The sequence below is a fragment of the Desmodus rotundus genome, chromosome 11 (assembly GCF_022682495.2).
Source record: "Desmodus rotundus isolate HL8 chromosome 11, HLdesRot8A.1, whole genome shotgun sequence".
Classification (NCBI taxonomy): Eukaryota; Metazoa; Chordata; class Mammalia; order Chiroptera; family Phyllostomidae; genus Desmodus; species Desmodus rotundus.
Window position 1 is genome coordinate 53623610 of NC_071397.1, and position 19951 is coordinate 53643560.

A 19951-nucleotide genomic window follows, 5' to 3' on the forward strand; every position below is an offset into this window, starting at 1 on the left:
CAAAGCAAATCAAACTAGCCTCATCTCAACTCAGTGTTTTCTGGGTTGGCTTAACTGTACTGTTTTGATATGTTCCTTGTATAACTATTACTATTAAGCAGTTAGACTGATGTTGAAATTACTAGAAGACATTAAAATGCTGCCTCACATAAAATACAGAGAAATAATTCAATGTAGAGGACATAAAATTCCTTTTCAGAGTAAAAATAACAATATCTTATATTACAGATGGAGGAAAACAATTCTGTCCAAAATCATCATCTGAAAATAATCTAGAAGTAAATGTGAGTCTAGGAGTATCTGAATCCATGAAACTATCAACTAGGCAAACTGAACCTTAAACAAGTGCACCAACCATCCCTGTCCAGTCTTTCGACATTCTCTTGCCCATCTCAGGGTCACGTCAGTAGCACACTTTTAGTTTATGGCATGTCTTTTTCCTAAATGGTTTAATTAGCTTACAAATGTAATGGGGTGTAGGCTGGGAGACCCCAGGGCCCCCTAAATGGGGGGATTTGTAATGAGGTCCAGAACTTGGGGTGTCTGGGAGTATAGGATATCCCCCATAGGCCTGACTGGGGGAAGGGAGACATGGAACAGGGCCACTGGGAGTTATTTTGCATATCAACAGCTTCCAGGCTAGCTTCCAGCCTGAGTGGAGCCAGAAAGGCAGGCGTAACTTTGACCCATGATGTAACTGGAAGGCTACAGTGCCTGCATGAGAGCTTGAAGATGGCTGTTCCATGCCAGGGGCCACGCCTGCCTGGACTAACTATGGCAGCCTAGAAAGGCTGAAAATACGGGAGTGATGGCAGGTGTACCCGATTGAGGGAGGAGTAGGAAATAAGTTTACAGAGAAGGTTCTAGGCTGGGATTTAAAGTAAATGCAGGCCACCACGAGGAACGGAGACAATGCAAGGGACAATGGAGGACGATGCGAGACCAAGCATGAAGTAAAGGGGTGAAAGGACTCTAGCTGTTGGGCCATGAGGAAGTGCCACATGGTTTTGGATTAAAACTGGAGATCGTGGTGACAACATAGTTGATGGTGCTAGGGACTGCAGGAGACCTGCCCAGCTGAGCATGGATTACTGGGAGGAACCGGGAGTCTAGCCAAGCTACTGACTTCTATTTCTTTTCCAGAGATACAGTATCCCTGATTGGGCTGGTTGGGCAAAGGGGGTAAAACAGGACTGTGTGTGTATGTTTGTGGGTGTTTTAAAGGGACTTTGGGATTTTAACGATGACATTCTGCCATTACTCTAAACCTGTATAACTTTTGAATAAATAGTTCCTTTCCTTTTTACCAAACTCTGGCACTGAGAACCACAATTCCTAACATATGGCAGCAGGCAAAGAACCCAGTGACAAAGAGACCCCAGGGGAGGGGGCTTGTTTCTGTAACAGTATCTGGGGTCTCTTCCCAACAAGTCCATGTCAGTAACAGTATCCCCAAGGTGGAGCACCAAAAAACTGTTACAGAATGGACCCATTTGGGGAGCGATACTGTTACCAAAAGGATACAAACCTAAAACCAAAAGACTCTGGGGGAGGGGGCTTGTTTCAGTAACAGTATCTGGGCTCCCCCAATGGGTTCATTCTGTAACACAAATACACATACAAAATAAAATTAAGTAAACCAATCATTTAAGTAAATAAAGACGTAACACTGGACTTCTAAGTCCGAAGTTGGATTTTTTGTCCCATTCCACTACTTTGTAGCATATAACCTTGGAAAAGGCACTACCTAAGCCTCTGCATTTCCTTGGTTGTAAAAGGCAGACTAGAATTATGTAATAGTGCTCAACACACTACCTCATGGTTTTGAACATCAAACAATATGTGAAAGCAGTTTCAAAAGATCAAAGCACCCCACAAACACTAAAATAAAAGTTAAATCTTGGCCAACTCACATTCAAACAATAAAAAATACAGTTGCTACAAATTTATTTTAAATATGCAAATAACTCTGTAGCCCACGTATCTTGTTTACACTTGAACACCTATTTATTCTTAATCCATTGCAAAATGTGTCTGCTCTCCCTAAATTCAGCCTTTCCTTTAAAAGGCAAATTCAGCGGTCTTTCTTTTCAGTCTTTGTATTACTTGGCTTCCTTTGGCATTTCAGACAACTGCCCACCCCTTCCTCAGAATTCTCTGACACCTCTCAAGCTACTCTCATTCCTGGATTTCCTCCCACTGGTCTGATTACCGTTACATCTGCTAGTTGTATATACTAAATTGCAGTTTGCATCAAGCATGTTCATTCATTTATTCATTCATTCAGTAAATATTTATTGAGCTCCTATTATGACCTACCATTACTGTAGGCACTGGGGAATTAGGAGTGGACAGAACAAAGTCTCTGCTCTCATGGAACTTCATAGATTTGGGTAGCAGAGGTAGACTATAAACAAATAAATGAGTAAAACAAATACTATATTAAAGAGTGAAAAGTGCCAAGGAGGAAATGAAAGCAGGGGAGGGTGATAGGAAATATTGCCAAGGGTAGGTAAGACAGTCAGAGAAGCCTCACTGAGAAGGTGAGTTAACATGCAAAGGAAGTGAGGGGGTGAGTGAAGCAGGTGTCTGGCAACAGGAGGGGCAAACTCAAAGACTCGGGGCAGGACAAAAGAAGGATAACGCTGGAGGCACAAAGTAAGGGGTAGATGAGGCGCAGATTGAAGTAAGGGGTAGATGAGGAGCAGATCAGAGAGGTAAGGGGCAGTTCATACAGTATGTGTCCTATAAAGACTTTGGCTTTTATTTTGAGGGAGATCGGATTCTCAATCACAGGAGGGATTTAAGTAAAGAAGTGACACAACCTGCTTGTGTTTTAACATGATCACTCTGGTTTCTGTGCGGATAAAAAAATTGAAGGAAATGGGGGTAAGACAGAGGGACCATCAGGGCACCACTGCAATTTCAAGGAAGAAGGATGGTGCACTGGACGCAGGAGGTAGCACTGAGTGTGGTTTTCGCTACTGAGATTCCAGATCTATTTCAAAGGTAGACAACGTACAAGGTCTGTCCAGAAGGCACTCAGCCATGTAATATGAAAAATAGAGACACTTATTGAAAAAGATACAAGAAATATTGTACATAGGACAATGACACCTCAGTCCCCATCAAAGTAGGCACCTCGGGACCTCACACAGTTCTCCCATTTGCCATTAGTTGCCTCATTGTATTTTCCTGATTTTTATCAATGGTCTGAAATCTCTTCCCTTTCAAACGTGATTTCAGTTGTGGGAAAAAAGCCAGAAGTTGCAAGGTGCCAAATCTGGGCTCTAGGGAGTCTGAGTCACCTGGGTGATTTGATGTTTTGCCAAAAAACTCTGCACGAGATGTGATGCATGAGCGGGCGTGTTGTCGTGATGAAGCTGCCAATCACCAGTTGCCCATAGCTATGGCCTTCTGAATCATCCGAATAGTTTTCTCAGAGGAATGTTCAAGCTTAATACAAAATTTGATACAGATTTGTTGCTCAACTCACTCAGTCATTTTGAATGCAATGGCCACACAGTACACATGCTCACTCAGTGTCGTCTACCACCCCCATTGACCAGTACAGTGAAGCTGTCATGTTCCAGTGCACCTTCCTTGGCCACCAGGTTACATCAATGTTGCACAACTGTTCTCAGTGCATTAGTAATGGCTGGACTATTTCCGGACAGACCTCATATACTAAGGTAGGATATACCTTCTAAACTGAATTAAACTCTGGTTCATCTATTCCTCAACAACTATCTATTCTTCTCTTGACCATAATTTTCTTACTAATTTGTTTCTACTGAGTTTTATAAGCTGCCTAAATCCTTTGGCATTTGAAACAGATTCTTTGTATATCCAGTATTTAGCATGATATCATGCGTGCAAAAAAACATTTGATGAGAGCTTGTTGAATCAATCTTCCAATTATGAAAATTCACTTGAAGAATTTAGCTCTGGCTGGTGTGGCTCAGTGGACTGAATGCCAGCCTGTGAACCAAGGGGTTGCCGGTTTGATTCCAAGTCAAGGCACATGCCTGGGTTGTGGGCCAGTTGGGGGCGCATAGGAGGCAGCCACACATTGCTGTTTCTCTCCCTCTCTTTCTCCCTCCCTTCCCCTCTCTCTAAAAATAAATAAAATCTTTAAGAAAAACAAAAGAATTTTAGTTCCTTCTATTCTGGAACAAAGTTCAATAGACTCAGGGTATTTCTGCCTTAACAAAGTCAAACTGTTCCCAAAGCAATGACGAAATTAACATTTTTACCTTACTTTGAGTATACACAGTAGTTATGGGTAGTTCTTCATTATTTATAAACTAGCAATCTAGAAATAGCTGGACATAAAGTTTCAGAGAAGTAAAGATACCGTTTTGATTTGATACTTCTGAAATTAACTTCAGATCACAGAAGTTAAGTGAGTACATTAGCTCTCTTAAAATTAAAATGCTTAAGCATCTTATCTCTTAAAGGTCTTCATGATTTGGCAAAGCACGTTGTTCTACAATTCTTTTTCAGATTGGACTTGGGATACTTTTAACATTCCTTTCCTCCTCACTCTCATTACTGAACTTTTCCCCTCTAAAGAATTTACAGAGTGACATCCAGCCAATCACCAGCAAGCCAACTACTAACAGTCTAGAAAACTTCCCAAATTGATATAATGAATGACAGCATCTGAAAGCACAATAAAGATAATGATCATGCCTAAACTGCCTCTGAGCAGACTATTTGGTCAATATCCCTATATTCTCTCTTCCTAAACTTGTAAGATCTCCATTACCTTCTTTTTCATAACATGTCCATTTCAAGAAGGCAGAAGTATCAGCAGACCCTATTAGCTGAATACAACTCATTTCCTTCCTTAATGCTGCTCATGTCACTTTTATTTTAATGCATAATTACATAATGATTTTGTCTTGACCATGTATTTATTCATCTCAATTGTGTTACTGGTCTTCCTTATTTCCTACAGCCTAGCCATTCCATGTTATGAATTCTCATAAAGTACTTCTTGATACTGAAGGCATTATGACAAGACCTAAGTTCAGACAAACAATCCGAAACTAGGTCTCCTGCTATGAGAAAAGAAGTCTCTGGAGAGAAAAATAAATTGCTTATCCTTTTGAGGTGAATTAATTTGTTCAGAGTAATACAAGTACATAGGAAGTAATTTTCTAAATGGTAACTTGCACCTTAAAATTATTAACATCACATGAATGAATGATTTAATCTGAGTTTACTCATGACAAAATAAAACACAGTAATTCTCACAATCTGCCTGATGCATAAAGGTAAGGGGAGAATTAGATATAAGTAAATATCCATCGCTCTAATTCCTAATCTAATGTTTTATTAGCTGAGGCTGAATTTTATAAAACAGTACATTTAAGATAATTTTTAATCCCAGATAACTTGGAACATTACTTATTACATCTGTTCTAAAATAAAGCCATTAAAAACAAAACCTCCTCCTTAACTCTGTATGGTGCTATCCAGCAACTGTAGAAGGAAGTCTATAAATTGTCTCTAATCTCTAGGTATCGGCATTCTAAGAGACAACTATATGAAGTACAGGCAAGCAATTGAATACACTAATTTCTGAATAGGCAGGAAGCTCTTTATCCCATAAAACTATACCTCTGTGTCAAAATATCTAATAAAGTTCTTGAATCTAGAAAGCATCCAAGAATGTTTTCTAAAGGAAAGAAGTAGAGGACTTAGGGGTAAAAAATCTCTACATAATTAAGGTGGAGATCAAGGTGATTAGTTTGGGTAACTACCTAAAGAAAAATAGTAGTGGAAAAATAAACCTAAGGCTCTCTGAACATCAGAATGATATGATTAAGGAATAGCCAAACTTCCAGCCAAGATGGAGGCATAGGCAGATATACCTTGCCTCCTCGCACAACCAAAAGAAGGACACCAAATATAAAAACAAAAAATAACCAGAAATGCCAGAAAATCAAACTATACGGAAGTCTGACAACCGAAGAGTTAAAGAAGAAACAGTCATTCAGACTGGTAGGAGACAGGCAGCCAGGGTAGAGAGGATGCGTGGCAAGGCAGTGGCTGGAGCACTGGTAGGGAGAGACAGTGGCTGGCGGTCCCACATTCACATGTGGGTAAACTGGCAGGAACAAGTGGGGAGCGATACAGACCACGCAACCCAGGGTTCCACTGTGGGGAAATAAAGCCTCAAAACCTCTGGCTCTAAAAACCTGTGGGAGTCGTGGCAGTGGGAGAAACTCCCAGCCTGACAGAAGAGTTCACTGGAGATACCCACAGCATCCTAGAATGTACATAAAACCACCCACCCGGGAATCAGCACCAAAAGGGCCCAATTTGCTTATGGATAGTGACTGAAAGCCAGCAGAGAGCTGAGCAAGCAGCATTGTTCCCACTCAGTATCCTCCCACATACAGCACCATAACAAAACCATGTGGGTTGCCCTGCCCTGGTGAATACCTATGGCTCCACCTCTTAGAACACAACAGGCACACAAAGACAAAAAAATATTGTCCAAATTAAAGAACAGATCAAAGCTCTAAAAATAGAACTAAGTAACGAAGAGAGAGCCAACCTATCAGATGCAGAGTTCAAAACACTGGTAATCAGGATGCTCACAGAAATGGTTGAGTTACAACCATTATGGTCGAGTTACAACCATTATAGTCACAAAATAGAGGAAAAAATGAAGTCTATGAAAATGAAATCAAGTAAAATACACACAGAACCAACAGTGAAGGGAAGGAAACCGGAACTCAAATCAACAGTTTGGAACAGAAGGAAGAAATAAACATTCAACCAGGACAGAATGAAAAAACAAGAATTCAAAAAATGAGGAGAGGCTTACAAACCTCTGGGACAACTTTAAACATTCCAATAGCTGAATCATGGGGGGTGCCCGAAGGAAAAGAGGAAGAGCAAGAAATTGAAAACTTACTTGAAAACATAATGAAGGAGAACTTCCCCAATCTGGAAAAGGAAATAGACTCCCAGGAAGTCCAGGAAGCTCAGAGAATCCCAAAGAAGCTGGACCCAAGGAAGCACACACCAAGGCACATCATAATTACATTAGCCAAGATTAAAGATAAGGAGAGAATCTTAAAAGCAGTGAGAGAAAAGGAGACAGTTACTACCAAGGAGTTCCCATAAGACTGTCAGATGATTTCTCAAAAGAAACCTTGCAGGCCAGTAGGGGCTGGAAAGAAGCACTCATGAAAGGTAAGGATCTACATCCAAGATCACTCTATCCAGCAAAGCTATCATTTAGAATGCAAGTGTAGATAAAGTGCTTCCCACATAAGGTCAAGTTAAAGGAGTTCATCATCATCAAGCCCTTATTGTATGAAATGTTATAGGGACTTATCTAAGAAAAAGAAGTTGATCAAAAATATGAACAGTAAAATAACAACAAACTCACAACTGTCAACAACTGAACCTAAAAACAAACTAACCAAACAAGTAGAACAGGAACAGAATCACAGAAATGGAGATCACATGGAGGGTTACCAGTGGGGTGGGGGAGGGGGAAGAATTGAGGATGAGGTACAGGGAATAAGAAGCATAAATGGCAGGTACAAAATAGACATGGGGAGATTAAGAACAGTATAGGAAATGGAGAATCCAAAGAACTTATAAGTATGACCTATGGACATGAACTAAGGGGAGGGAGAAGGGGTGCAAGGAGGAAGGGAATAAAGGGGAGAAAAAAAATGGAACAACTGTAATAGCATAATCAATGAAATATATTTTTAAAAAAAAGGAATAGTCAGGACTTAAGGGAACTGTATTATAAAAGCAGAATTATAATAGATGTGACTTTAATGAGTAATAATATGCATGAGCAGTATTTGAAGTTGCAAATCACAAACCTACAGATACAATAGGATTTTAATGATTAAAAATTTTTAAATTCTTGTTATTCCAATTTAACCTATTTCCTTGCTATTTTGAATAATATAAATTCCTTAAAAAATTCTTTAAAATCCATTTAAACAGTTCCAACTTGTGAGAATAAAGTTTTTACACAACAAAAATAAACTGCATCAAACTTTTCCCAGAGACTTGCTCAAAAAGTAGCTTATCATCATTCGTCTCCAGTTTAAAAGTGTACTTTTTTTCTTTAAAGTATTATAAATAAGTCTTCTTCACAGTAATGAGCACAAATAGACCATACTTATTCATAGATTATTCATTAATAATCAAGCCATGAATATTTATTGTTTATTCCGGGAAAGCTGCCTACAAGCCATAATGACTGTCAATTCAGCAGTCATGTCAGGGGGCCAACAGCAATCAGGAGGCAAAACTCCAGGATCTCCCACCCCCCAAAAAATTCTTTCCTGTTATTTAAACTATTTCTTTTTTTAATGGGAACAATGGCTATGCTTAAAGGAATGCTATCAAGATTTATGGTTTTATTAGCTGAAAACTACAGTAAAATATGAAAAACTTAAATTTATGTATGTATACTTTTGTGATTATTCAAACAGTCCCACAGCAACTAACATGGCTAAATGAAACAGAAATTGCTGGTGAGAAAGCAGATTGGAGCTTTAACCTTGCAAAAGAAGATCTTTATTCATTATGAGCCTAGAATTTAAAATATAGCATTGCTAAGTTTTCTTCTTACAACTTGTTTCTGCTCATGCCCCAGAATGAGTTGCACAGAGTTTTAAAATACTATTTAATATTACCTTACACTTTACTCATTATATGAATATTATAGGTAATATATTGCCAAAGAAGCTGGACTTCAGTCATTCACTAACAATGCTTCCTTTAATGTCTATATTCATTAATTGCCACCCTGTTATTTTATTTTAAAAAATGTAGGAAAGATATATTTATATCTTTATCTTTACCTTTCCCATAGCCTGAAGGCAGAAACTATGTTATACATCTCTTTACATGGTAAACAACACTCATTAATATGCCTTTACACATAAAGGGTTGAAAACAAACAATAAATCCTAATAGTAGGAAAGAGCTATGAGGGTAATTAAAATACCGGAAAGGTCCTTATCATGTAAAATAATGCTTACTGACACCAACTGTTCTATTTGCTCTCAGTTTGTCTTGGTTTATAATCCATAGTGTATGCTCAATACCCACCGTCATCACTAGCGCAGAGGGACATTTGCAAATGAAGTATGTGCTTGGGTAAGGGGAAGTAGAAAGAACTAAACCCTGCTCCGCTAGATAGTTGTCATATATCCAACAATTTTTAAAAATTCACCAAAATCACACTGCTAAAAGAAATGCCATATTTTTTCTATTATAGATATCCTCTCTTAAGCAAATTTATATAATGAAAAGGAATTTTGTTTACATTGCATATTATAAAATGTTTAGCTCTGACTGACAATACTGTAATGTTTTATCAAAGAATCCCTTCCCTTTGCTCCATCTCTGGCAGAAAAAAAGACAGTCAGTGTATCCACGGTTTCAACATGTACCATAAGCTATTGCCTGCTTGTGTGTACTTTTTACTTTACTGCATAAATTATCAATATTAGCGTTTTGAACACATTTTTACTATTTCAAACACTATTATTTCAGCTGAATCTAGTGCTATCAGATATTTGTTTTATTGTCTGGAATTGTATGTTTATTTTTTATAATGTAAGTTGAGGGGAAACAAGGCTCAATATACAAATTTCTAATTCATAAACCACCGTTCAAGTATGTAGCCACCAGAGATGTGTGTACAGAGAGCTGAAGTTCATTTTTAACTTCTAAAAACAGGATGGAAGATTATTCACTGATCAAAAATAACAGGTAATTTTCCCAAAGACTACCTTTTCATTATTTAAATTAATGAAATGATAGCGGTAGACTGTAACATACATTGAGAATACCCATCACCAAGGTTAAGGGAAGAACATCTGTTTGTATCATAAGAAAAATTACTATGGCATTACTAAATGAACATGCGCTGGTGCAAGCTTTCCCAGGTTTAACAGGTGGCATTTAATAGTAAGGAAACTAAATGCTTAAATAGAAAGGAGCAGAGACACCTGGGCAGGTCTGCAAGTGTGGTCGCCTATTTAGCATGCAATTGCATTTTCAACATAATTAGTTTAAATGTGCTTCTAAATTTGGGTGATGTATTGCATATGTAATTAAGATTTAATTAAAAATGCTCTATAATAAATTGTTTTCCATTTCTGGCAAATCACATTAGAGAGGTAGATTTTGATTTGAAAATAGTTTTTTAAATGTGTTAATCATCTGTGCTGAAAATATGAGAAAGAAAAAAAGGAGCTCTACTGAAAGTTACTTGGGATTTTAAAAGTAAGAGGTAAAGGGCATATAGTTTCCCTTCATATTATCATGAAGATTAACTCAAGGAGATGGTGAAACTTATTCAGTTTTCTAAGCCAAAGCATTCTAGACAGGAAGATGCACAAAATATGTTTCTTCTTTATTTCTGTAAAGTACACGGTACGTGGTTTCAAACTTTATGACGGAAACTACTACAAAATAAGTACAGCCTGCTGGTGAAATAACCTCAATAAGCTTGGTACTAACCTGCTAAATCCTGCAACGGAGATGAAGCCCCTATTGCCAGTCCAAGATAAATTAAGCCACTGAACGAGAGTGCAGCGAGTCTGCAGAAACTCCAGGGAGGTGTCGTTTACTTTTGCCCAGTAAGGTTGCAGATTGAGATGGATGTACTGGAGAGGGTCATAGCAATGCTGGTTCAGCAGTTTGCATGTCTGTGCTAATCTACACAGGTCTGGTAGTGTAAGATGATTCAGAATCAGTTGAATGAGCTACATAAAACAGAGAAACCAAGATCATCAAGATTGAAAAACAGAATAGTATCATATATTTTGTAACACTCTTCACATGCTAAGAAAAAAATCAACATTCAACCAAATTATCCAAAGCAGAAGAAACCATACCTACCTTAAGGCTCTATTACATTTCAAAATTGCTCAAAGTATACTCAGCTCACGTTGACTAAATTTTTTATAGGGCAGATATATTTTAGTAATCAGTTAAATAATACAATTTTTCACAGATTCAATATTTACTACCCATCAAACACTGGTGATAGAGAGAAAAGAGTTCCCACTTCCAAAGATTTCAGAGTCCAGGGGGATGGTGCGTACAATGACGTGTTTTAATAGCTTTGATAGAGAGAAGCACAGACTGCTACTAGAACCTAACACAAGACATGGGCCTAACAGCAGTGTGAAAGAGGACTTATCAGGAAGGCTCAGCTTTAAAGGGTGGGAGGCAAACTAGATAAAAGGAAAGACAGGTTACAGAAAGCCTCCCAGAACAGCTGGGATTTATTCTGAAATCTGAAAGCAATGAGGAACCTTGAAGGGATCTAAACTTCAGAGTAACATGGTCAGATTTGTGTTTTAGAAAGATTATTGCAGGGGGTCCTCCTGGAGACAGGGAGGCAAGAAGGGACACCAGCCAGGGCGCTACCACAGAATTCCAGAAAGAAAACAGGAGCCAGCTTCAGGAAGCTGGCAGCAATGATGGAGTGGCAGACAGATACCCCCCTCCCCCAAAAAACAGAGAAAGAGGGAAAAAAATGAAAACGATTTTTATGTCTAATTAAAATATTTTCCTTGAGCTAGCCCCAAATTGTTTTTTTTTTCTTAAGGGTGAACAGTTGGGGGGTTCTACACTAATATTCAAAGAACTACTGCTAAGTAACCTATCTGAACCAAGCAACATAAAGAGAGAAAAAAAGATAAAATATTTGCTAAATGGTAAAAATCGTTAGATGAGAAAAAGGATTGAGGTTTCTTTTTTTCTTAATGCAGCATTATTTATCCAGCTACACTTTCTTTTTGGCAAATATGCCCTTTAACATAAATGGTTTTTTTTTCAATTTCTTTGACTATGTAGGCCCCAAATTAACTTCAGATCAGAATTTCACTGTTTTAGGCCAAAATATTACAAATTAAACAGTGATACCATATTTAAAATAAGTTTAAAGAGTATATACAAAACCTAGCATTGCTGACAAATTATTTATTGAGTATGGTAAAGCTTAGGGTGTTTTTGCTACTTATTTTTAACATTTGGACTGGGCTTCTAAACAATAAGATTAAGGGCGTGTGTGTTATAAAAATAGGGAAATATAAGAAAACTAAAAATTAGTCTAAAATCTCATCAGATAACATATAAACTGTTGACATGTAAAATATTACACAAAACAAAAAAAGAAAATTCGGGTAAAACATTAGAAGACCCAAACATTGAGAAAGGTGGACAATAAAAAGTTTCTAACAATCCCTCTCCCCACTGGAAATAAATATGTATGACATCTATTCTTGGATTTGCACTAAAAGAATGATACCATATACACTGTGCTGCACCTCGCTTTTCTCATTGAATGATATATCCTGTCGATATTTTTGTAACTGCACATACAAATCCACCCCATTCCGCTTTCTATATGTGACATACTAATTTAACTCATTTCTCTTTGATAGGTATATTTCCTGTGTTTTTTTTCCTCATTGCAAATATTACTTCAAAATCACTGTGTGATATGTATATCTTGGCAAACTTTACGAATATACCTTAGGGTAAATTTCATGTATTTTAAAGTTTGGTGTAGACACAAAACTATCCTTCAGGATGTTTGCATCAATTTACCACAAGTAGTGTATAAAAGTAATCATTCACATATCCTAAACAGCAGTGGTATCAATACTGTAACTTTTATCAATCTGAAAAGCGGAAGAAGGAAAAATCAGTTTGGCACTGTTTATTGTTGTGTTGTTTTATGTATCAGCTCCTTTTTAAAAAACTACAGAAATCTAACCCTTTGACGATATTCTCTTCTTTCCTCTTGCTTTGTTTCTGGACTCTCTTCTGTTCCATTTATTTATTCATTATTTTTCCCAGATCAACAGCTCTCTGGGTCAAATAAGTTTACAGATACCATAGTTATTTTATGCTAAGTGAAATAAGCCAGTCAGAGAAAGATAAATACCATGTGATTTCACTCATATGTGGAATCTAATGAACAAACAGAACTGAGCAAGCAAAACAGAGACAGACTCATAGAGAGGAGGACGACTGATAGTGGGTAGGTTGGGGGGGGTGCAGGGATTGAGCAAAAAGGAAAAAGGACTCATGGACATGGACAACAGTGTGGTGATTGCTGGGGAGAGGGGGGTATAAGGGGACTAAATGGTAATGGAAAAAAAATACAATAAAGATCAAATTTTTAAAAAATTAATAAAAATCCAAGAATTCAAAAATTAAAAATCCTATTACCCAATAAAGAAATAATAAAAACTTATCACTTGACATATTTAAATGTGTTTTTTCCCCTTGAAATAATCTGCATCACATTTAAGTAATCTGGGTAACTTTGTAAAAAAAAGTTTCTCTTTTTACTCACTGTGAGATCATTCAGTGTTTTGCAGCCTTAACTCTTTATACGTGATACTCTGCTTTCATCATGGCTAATGCCCATCAGAACTACTTATCTCCTGGGTTCTTCTACATGACTTTATTGTACTGATTAAAGTCCTTGCGTGTTTGGAAGCTTTGCCTCTCTACTGGCTCCTTCCCTTCAGCATATACACATGCTTAAGTCTCTCCCAACCTGTATCACAAATGGAAACTTTCCTACTCTGCTGCATCTTCCACCACCCACTCACTTGTCTTCTCTCCCTTTAAAAGGTTAAGTCAGAAGAGATATATCTATAATAACTTCATACACTCCCTTATTCTGACATGCCCTTTTTTGAGTACGACACAAAGGGGTGGAGTGTCAGTCAGCATGCCAGTGTTATTCATTATTGGTAGACAGTCTTACCCATGTTACAGCCCATAATTATATTATCAGAATTATTTTTCTGCTTATACTCAGAGATTAAGCCCTTTTTTGTCTCTGCTTCTTCCCCACTCCTTGATGTCTTAACCAAATATGGTAAGGTTTTCTCATCTCTCACCCTCCGGTCACAGTCACGGTTCCACTGAACTGATAATGGTAAAGGATTATTGAAGATCTCTCAAAGGCCAAAACCAGTGGGCACTGTAACTTACTCTGCAGCAATGTGGCTGACGACATCCTTTTTACGCTTTCTATACTTTAGCTACCTACCACTTTGCTTTTAAAACTGTCTCATATTTATCCTAAGTGCCTTTTACGACTTGTTTTCCTCTGTGCAATTCTTAGATGTTAGTATTCCCAGGATTCTATTCTTGGCCCTTTATTCACACTTCACAGTTTCAATGGTCAATTTCATCTACCACCGTGTCCCTCCCCTCTCTCGAGTAGACTCTCTCAAATGTAAAAATCAGACCTTCCTCCTGAGTTTCAAACTCAGACAGCAACTGCCTACTGTCCTCAATCAGACAAGTCTGCTTTGATGAATCACAGGTACCTCAAAGTCAACGTGCCCTTCCCAGCTTTACCCACTGCTTTATGATAATGGCATGGCTGTCCACTGAGCCATTTCAACCAGAAATTTAAAGTCCCTCTGATGTTTCACCTCCACATTCACGAGTTACCTTTGATTTCTACCTTCTGCATCTCTGAAGTACTTCTCCCACTCATCTGCTTTCCAAAACTCCCAATATCCAGGGCTTTATCATTTATTGTTCAAATTACTGCAGCAGCTTCCTAACTGGTTTTGCTGCCTCCCACCAGATCTTTTGGTCTACTCTTCATTTACCAACAGAGTAATCTGTAACAGAGATCTTTCTGTTTTTCCCTTTTTAATATAAAACCTTCAGTGTTTCCCTACATACAAAAGACGAAGTTTACATGATGCCAAACACCTGGGCAATTATTCTAATTGTGAGCCAAAGCATGTGCAAAAATGCCTGCACATTATGGGTAATTCCTGGAATGCTAGTTATTATTCCCCTCTTCTTTCCACTCAAAAAAACCCTGGGAAGAGTACAAAAGAACACAAGAGAGTGTGAAATTATTACAGATATAATCCTGGGTCTGCTCTAATTTCTTAAACAAAAGTGAGTTATTTATCATACCTGAAGTATGTATGACTCTCCCAACCGACTTTGCCGTGTCCAGGAGAAACACAGCACCCCGAGGACAATGGCTGAAGGGATAGACTGCAAACCTCTTGTTACAACCCGCAGAGCACTCTGTGATGCAGCAGAGTAGGCTGTGCACTGCCATGGCCAAGATGTCCCAGTCACTGTCATCTATGCAGAAAGAGTTCTGTGGAGTTCTGCACAGAGGCAGCCCTGAGCCTGCATCCAATTTCATCTCTTACAGCTTCTGCTATCAAATCCTGTCTCAGCCACATGAAATACTGCAGTTCCCAAACACGTCACAGTTTCACTTCTTACCTTTGTACACTCTCTTCCCTCTCCTTGAACTTCCTCTCAGTTGCTCATTTAAATGCTATGTGTCAAGCATTTTGTCAGGTCTGGACAAAATTTAATAAACTGTTTAAAATATATTTGCATGAATTTAAATTTCTATTTTGTAGTTTTAGGGAAAGGGTAAGAATCAAGGAAGTGATTTAGCTTCCTCCAGGTGCAGTGGTCTCTCCTGGGAGCCCTGGGGAACAACTGTCACTACCTTATTCTCCTCTCCTTCCCCACTCAATTCTTCCTTCATCTTTCCTCCCTCCTCCTACTAAGGGCCAGAGGGTCTTGTTTTATCTGTGAAGCTTCCTTTCCATAACATAAAACTTGACCTAGAAAGCCTGGGATGGATCCTAGGATCCTTTAATAAAGTTGCCACATCTTGTGACTTCAGCTACTTCACAGGATGCACCACAGCATTTGAAGAGTAAAATGTTGTAGAGGCGTTATAGTTGCTGATAAGCACTGGAGAGGCTATCTTATCATTCCATGCAAGTTAAGCTACTTGTGTTATTACAATGAAAATTGAAATACCCACCAATTTGAAAGGAAAATAGTCTGAATTGTTTAAAATTGGAGGTTGTAAATTTTTCTTAAAACATTTTGAATATATTATTTTTTGAAGATTTCATTTATTTATTTTTAGAGAGAGGGGAAGGGAGGGAGAAAGAAAGGGAGAGAAACATTGATGTGTGAGAGATACATTGAATCAATCAGCCGCTTTCACACTTCCCTAAGCGGGACTGGCCCACAACTCCGGCACAAGCCCTGACTGGGAATCCAACTGGCAACCTCCCAGTTCACAGGCTGGTACTCAATCCTCTGAGCCACAGCAGCCAGGGCAATTATATTATTTTTAACCACACAAAGCAGTTCTCAGCAGGGGACAGAAGTGCCAGACCCTATCCCACCCCCAGAAGGTGTGCTACTGGCATGTGACGCCTGAGAGCCAGGGATGCTAAATATACAGCAGAAATGCCCCTATAGAGACACACTGAAAACAAGATTTCCGGTAAAGGCACTCTGTGCCTGCCTAAACCAAAAATTACAGCTAGTTAAGAGAATAAGAATAGAATTGGTACAGAAAAATAAATGACACTTGGAGAAACTGTGGACTATTAAATAGAACAAGCATTCCTCTCGCAATGTTATTAATCCTCTTATTTTTAATAGCAAATCATCTTTAACCTAACTAGCATAAAGTTACACACTGTTCATATTACCTTGTATAATTATGAACTAAAGTAGAATATATTTGTTGTTTTATGTATTTCAGTTATTGTTTATCAGTGACATAAAAACATATTACTTAATAGTTTTTCCAAAATTATTTAACTCAATCCAAAACCAAAGTGGTATTGTCTAGCTTTTTGTCTAGACTCAACATAATTTTGTGTAGTTTTTCCAAAACCAAAATATATAATACATCAGGTTATATACACCTTACCAATACTTCTGTTTGATATCTAGCAAAACAAATATCAACACCTAAACTTTTAAAAATTAGTGTTATATCCAACATTGCGACTGAATATATTTGACTTACCTCATAAGGTAGTTTGTCAAAATATCCATTATTTGGCCCTGCCCTGAGGGCAGTGCTAAGCTTTTTGTTAAGATTGTCCATTCCACAACCATCCTTTTCTTCATAGTCATCTTCTTCTACATCATTCATGTCAATAAGTGAAGTCTTGAGAGAAAGCACTGGCTTGTCCTTCGTACCATGTAACACAACTGCATCTAATTCAGTGTAATAATCCAGAAGAGAACTATTTACTTCCAGCCGTATAAGATTTGTGGGAAAATTTATGTGCTTAATACAAGGTTTAAACTGGCGAGCCTGGGAAGCATTCACCTTCGTAGGTCTCTCTGACCAAAGAATCTCCCATCTGCTAAAGAAAGAAACTTCCCTATAATACAGTTTAGAATGAGTTTTACTGTTACCTTAAGGCTATGGCCTGCGCCCAATATGTTACAGTGTGAAGCAAAGGCATTAAATAAGGGGAAGAGAACCAAACACAAGTACTGTTTCCAGGACATGAAAAAAATAAACTTAAGAACCAAATGCCATAGATATTAAAATACATAAATATTTTTACTACTTAAGTTACTTTTAAAACTCCCAAGAAAATCCTTTTTGGCAGATTTCACATTAAAAACTGGAATAGGTAGTTAGAGGTATATGAAGGACAACACTCAGTTTTATTTAAAAAAAAAAAAAAAAAAAAAAAAAAAAAGAGCAAACCCAAACTAAGACTAAAGCACACAGGATGAAGCTCTGCTGTATACGCGTCTCCAACCAACTGAAAACCACACTGATCACCTTGCCTCACCAAGGTCTCCTTTTGTAGCTTTTCCATTTCTGTTACTAATGTCATACAAAATCAACATCTTATTATCTTTTATTTTTTTAACCCACTCATTGTTTATCCAAAATTTTCATGAAATTGTCTCATATATGCCCATCTTTGAAATTTCCGTTATTGTCACCTTTTAGTCATCCTTGTACCCTCAGCACCTGACAAATATTCAACACGTAACAGGTGAGTAACATTTTCTCCAATTCCTCCAAAATGAATTCCTCCTTTGCAGTCAAATTAAACATTACTTTCCAGAAAACAAACTTATTTCCTCCTTTGTGTCTTTGCTCATGTTGTCTCCCCCGACTGAAACACTCAGCCTACAGATTATCCTATCCTTCAAGGCCCAATTCATATTCCATCTCTTCATATATCTTCTGATAAAACAATTTTCCAAATTTAAGATTCCTCATAACATAGTATCATTAGATGTATATAATATTTTCACATGTGTCATAAGTAACCATTTCTCTAATATTATTTCTTAATATATCAGAGAAAATTAGGGAAATAGAACAAAATGCTCCAATAAACACCTTTCCTCCGTTTCTAATTTAGGTACTTTAGGTAGCAGAACTTTTTAAAGAAAGATTTTATGTCAAAGACTAATATTTTTAAGTCACTCAGTATATACAAACTACTTTGCCAATAGTATATAAAAATGACTACTGAAACAATTATTTTTAAAAATAATCTCTAATATCAGTGAGCCATATCTCCGAATGACCTAATTTATAATTCACTGATTACTAATAACATTTAAAATGTTTTATTCATTTATTAATCATATGAGGATTTTCTCCTCCAATATAGTTCTTTTCCTTGGCCCAATGACCTATTACAATCTAAGTAAAAAGTGATTATGGCGAATGTTTACCAAACTGAAATAGACAAAAGAATGTGAAATCAAGGGGAGAAATCTGAGCCCAAACTACAGAAGTCATCAACATACAGGTAGGTGTTCTGATGGTGGTTAGGCCAAGATCGGAGTAAGAAGGGCATACAGCACCAATCTCGGGAGAATGGAGAAGGGAAGTATGGAAATTTCCACCTTTAGGAATAAAAGCATAAGGTAGAAGCCCAATGGGGATTTTAGTAAACATACCACTAATCATAACATTAGGAATTTTGCAGTTTCTAGAATCTTTATAATCACCCCTACATTTGTTAGTGTCATTGATTCCCTACTGAAATTAGGAATAAAACCGATCAAACATAACAGCCTGTAAATATTTGTATTCAAAGACAACATGAAAGTAGGAACACAGATTGACCCCACTCTAAAACCAATCTTGGGAGACAGGGGGAAAATTCTAAGGAATAGAGCAGGTAGGTTTAAAGAGGAAAGGAAAGCAGACTGGGCATCTTTCTCTTCCTGTGATGAAGTAGCAAAGCAACTGTGGGATGCCAGTCTAGACCTAAAAAGTGCTCCTAAAGCTTACCTGCAAAAATCTTGAGGGTTCTTAACAACGGAATTGACTTGAACACTCTTATGTAAATCTATGCAGTTAAATAGAACTAAACAGAGAGAGGCACATGGGAACAGTAGTATCAAACATTTAAAGCCATGTTGGTGGGAAAGTGCATTCCTAATTCTGGACAGTACAGTTCCAAGAATCATGAGGTACATGGTGGAATGCATGGAAAAATTCAAACTCTGGTCTTACTCTCCTTTTCTTGCTACTGCAAAATGACATCAGATGATGCTGGAGGAACGACTCATGTCCGAAAACAAGGACCACTCAGGACTGAAAAAACTGGTTCACAGCCTATGTGGACTAAACTGGACTATTTTTCAGCTTCAATGAGTTTTCATGAGGCTTAACAGAAACAATGAAAATGTAATATAGAAATCACTTCTGCCAGGTCCTCCTCAATAAATACATACACGAACATGTTCTTCATGTATAGCTTGATTTGCAGTACAATGTAAATTACATTATAAAATCACAAATATAAGTTTAAAGCACTGATTAGTACAGAAATATGCTATTTTAATAATGCATTAATCAAAATAGTCACAGGGATGTAAAGTACAGCATAGGGAATATAGTCAACAATATTGTAATAACTATGTGTGATGCCAGGTAGGCATTAGAAATATCAGGGGAAAACTTTGTACAGTATATGACTGTTGAACCGCTATGCGGTACACCTGAAACTAATACAAAATAATTGAATGTGTACTGCAATTGAAAAATAAAATTTAAATAAAAAGTAATGCATTAGTCCTCTCTATCTACCTTGTAGAATAGACAAGGTTA

The 19951-nt window shown here is 37.5% G+C and overlaps 1 protein-coding gene across 3 annotated transcripts in view; it reads right to left on the reverse strand.

Annotated features, from left to right (window-relative positions):
- The window catches only part of FBXL4 (F-box and leucine rich repeat protein 4), a 75243-nt gene that overhangs the window by 33361 nt on the left and 21931 nt on the right, over positions 1–19951 (reverse strand). For 2 of the 3 annotated variants that reach the window (XM_024551747.4, XM_045188623.3), the window contains 2 exons: positions 16874–17219; positions 10528–10772 (listed from right to left, as the gene is read on the reverse strand). In XM_024551747.4, coding sequence (XP_024407515.2) covers positions 10528–10772; positions 16874–17219 — 591 coding nt within the window. The remainder of the gene's footprint in view (positions 1–10527; positions 10773–16873; positions 17220–19951) is intronic. The other variant, XM_024551749.4, reaches the window with a different exon arrangement.